The sequence below is a fragment of the Hylobates moloch genome, unplaced genomic scaffold (assembly GCF_009828535.3).
Source record: "Hylobates moloch isolate HMO894 unplaced genomic scaffold, HMol_V3 SCAFFOLD_1149, whole genome shotgun sequence".
Classification (NCBI taxonomy): domain Eukaryota; kingdom Metazoa; phylum Chordata; class Mammalia; order Primates; family Hylobatidae; genus Hylobates; species Hylobates moloch.
The window spans coordinates 7618-10755 of record NW_026653424.1 but is presented as its reverse complement, the minus strand read 5'-3'; the positions used below and the strand labels follow the sequence as shown (position 1 = coordinate 10755).

At 57.6% G+C, this 3138-nt stretch overlaps 1 protein-coding gene across 1 annotated transcript in view; it reads left to right on the top strand.

Moving 5' to 3' along the window:
* Positions 1–2241: 2241 nt before the first annotated feature.
* The window catches only part of LOC116464630 (SHC-transforming protein 2-like), a gene marked incomplete at both ends in the record, with an annotated part of 8221 nt that continues 7324 nt past the window's right edge, over positions 2242–3138 (top strand). The window contains one exon of the mRNA XM_032147892.2: positions 2242–2464. Coding sequence (XP_032003783.2) covers positions 2242–2464 — 223 coding nt within the window. The remainder of the gene's footprint in view (positions 2465–3138) is intronic.

Below are 3138 nucleotides of genomic sequence, written 5' to 3'. Positions count from 1 at the left end.
TAACCGGAGTGGGCTACGTGTTAATAAGGGGGCAGGTAAGGGAAGGAGAATCCCTCACTCTGTGGCCCTGCAGCACCAGACACTGGCGCAGACACCACCCCAGAGTCACATGCTCTGCCTGAGAGAAGACAGCCATTGAGCAGCCAGCATCCCAGCAAAGCTGCCTCCTCAGTGGGAGAATCCAGTGCTAGGGACAGGGACCATGGCTAATTCCTTTAGGGTCTGACCTGTCTACTACATGCCTAGAGTCCATTCATCTGTTCATCCATTCATCCATCTACTCATCCACCCACCCGTCCATCCATCCATTCATCCACCCACCAATCCACCCATCTGTCCGCCCATCCAACCATCCATCTGTCCATCCATCCACCCATCCACTCATCCACCCACCTGTCCGTCCATCCATCCATTCATCCATCCATCCATCCACCCATCCATCCACCCATCCACCTACACATCCATCCACCCATCCACCCACTCATCCATCCATCCATCCACCCATCCACCCATCTACTCATCCACCCACCCATCCATCCATCTGTCCATCCATCCACCCATCCACCCACCCATCCATCCATCTGTCCATCCATCCACCCACCGTCCATCCATCCACCCATCCACCCATCTACTCATCCACCCACCCATCCATCCATCTGTCCATCCATCCACCCATCCACCCACCCATCCATCCATCTGTCCATCCATCCACCCACCCATCCACCCACCCATCCACCCATCCACTCATCCACCCACCCATCCATCCATCCATTCATCCATCCACTCATCCATCCACCCATCCATCCGTCCACCCACCCACCTATCCATCCATCCACCCATCCGCCCACCTGTCCATCCACCCATCCACCCACCCACCCGTCAATCCACCCATCCACCCACCCGTCCATCCACCCATTCATCCATTCACTCATCCATCCATCCATCCATTCATTCATCCACCCACCCATCCATCCATCCACCCTCCATCCATCCACCCACCCATCCATTCATTATCCATCTGCCTGTCCATCTACCCATCTATCCATCATCCACTCACCCATCATCCATCCATTCACCCACTCACCCGCCGATCTATTCATCCTCCATCCATTCTTTCATTCATCCATCCATCTGCCATCTTTCTGTCAGTCCATCCACCCATCATCCATCCATTCAACAGGAGGTGAGGCCACTCAGTCCGTGCCCTGCTTAAGTGCTTCCTGGCTCCCCAGCTGGCCCAGGATGAGCCCCTGCCCCTCATCACAGCCCAGGTCCTGTGGCCTCTGCTTCCTGCCTGCAGGAAGCATCTGTCTCTGCTCCTTGCTCTCCCTACTCCAGGTACATGGAGCCGTGGAGAGGGGCAGAGCCTGGGCCAGCCCATACAGTGACCTGTACATGCCTCAGAAGCTCTCAGGCTGATGTATCTGTGGGGTAAAGTCCTAAACATGGAGGTGCAGGGTCAAAGTGTTTGCGTGTTGATCATTTAAAAAAACTGAGGTGAACTTCGCATAACATTATTCATCATTTTTCATGTTGCATTTTTCACAATTCAGTAGCATTTAGTACATTCATAATATCGTGCCACCACCCCTTTTGTCTAATTCCAGAATTTCTCATGACCCCAGTAGGAAACCTGTTTGCGTCAGCCTTCATTCCCCGGTCCCTGGCACCCACACATCCTCTTGCTGCCTCTGCAGGACATTTCATAGAGATGACGTGGGCTGTGCCCCAACCCTCCCTCCAGCAAGGGCCAAGGTTGGAAGGACGCTGCGGTCTTCTCCTCCTGGCCTTGTTCCCCCACCCTTCACGGCACTGAAGCAGGTCAAGGACACGGTGGGACGCCTCTGCCCCTCTCATCCCTCAGTGTCATCAGAGTCATTGAGACGGTGAACTCCCTTTTCACGGAGACGGCTGTCTTGGCCAGGAGCCTACAAACGTCCTGTGGAGGGCGAGGCCAGCAGTGTGTGCATCTGTGGCTGCCCGGGACGTCTGCCCCACGGTTTGCCAGACCCTGAACTGGGCGCTGGAGATAGGGAAGTGCTCGGGACGGCACCGTCCCCACGCTCCTCGGCTTAGGTGCTGGTGGAACAGAAAGACACCGATGAGGGCAAGATGGTGAAATGAACAAGCACCACGGAGCCTCGGGAGGGAACCGCCAGGCTCCTGGGAAACAGCAACAGAGAAAAACACGTCCGGAGTCAGAGGGCGGCTCTCGGGACAGTGTCAGGGCTGGGCCTTGAGGTGGGGGAGGCACGAAGGCCCCAGAGCCACCAGGGACAGAGGAAAGTGCTCAACCCCAGCGGTGCTGGAGGAGGCGAAGGGCTGCCGGGAAAAGGGACGTGGCTCCACTGCAGGGGTTCCGATGGCGTCTGACACCTGTTCTCTCCCCTCAGTACATGGGCTGCATTGAGGTCCTCCGCTCCATGCGCTCCCTGGACTTTAACACGCGCACGCAGGTGACCAGGTGAGCCTCTAACCCTGCCCTGGCCGCGTAGGGCCGAGTGACGCGCTGGAGGGCGGCAGCACTGGAGGGCGGCAGCGATGGGCTCTGAGACGGCCGCGCTGGGGTCCCAGGACGCAGCCTCGGTGCCCCTGTCCCTCCCTCCCACTTCACGCCACGTCTCCGCCCTGTCCCCATGCCAGGGGTCGGTCACCGTGCCCTGCAGACCTTGATCCCCCTCTGAGATGGGAAGAACGCCGGTCGCTCACAGGGTGCTGGGCAAGTCCCCGCACGGCGTTGGGGCGCAGGGCCTGGCGGGTTCCCTCTGGGACTGGGGCCCGATGGCGTCTCTGTGTCCCCGCTCTGTTTTCCGAACGGTGACCTCAGGATGCCGTGCGGTGTCTGGAAAGGAACCATAGGGGCTGTGGATATGCCCAGGGCTTAAGCAGGGAGGAGAGTGACACCCTTTTTTTTCTGTGAAAACTGGTAGATTCCGTTCGTATAGACTTAAAAAAACCATGTGGGATAGTTTACACGTGCGTGTGTGAGATATAATGTACAATTCGAGGCTTTTTAGGCTCTTCAGAGAGTCACACGACCACCACCACTGTCTAGTTCCCAACATTCTCATTACCCCACCAGAACACCCCGTCCCCATCACAGCCACTCCCCGTCCCCTCCCCATCACAGCCACTCCC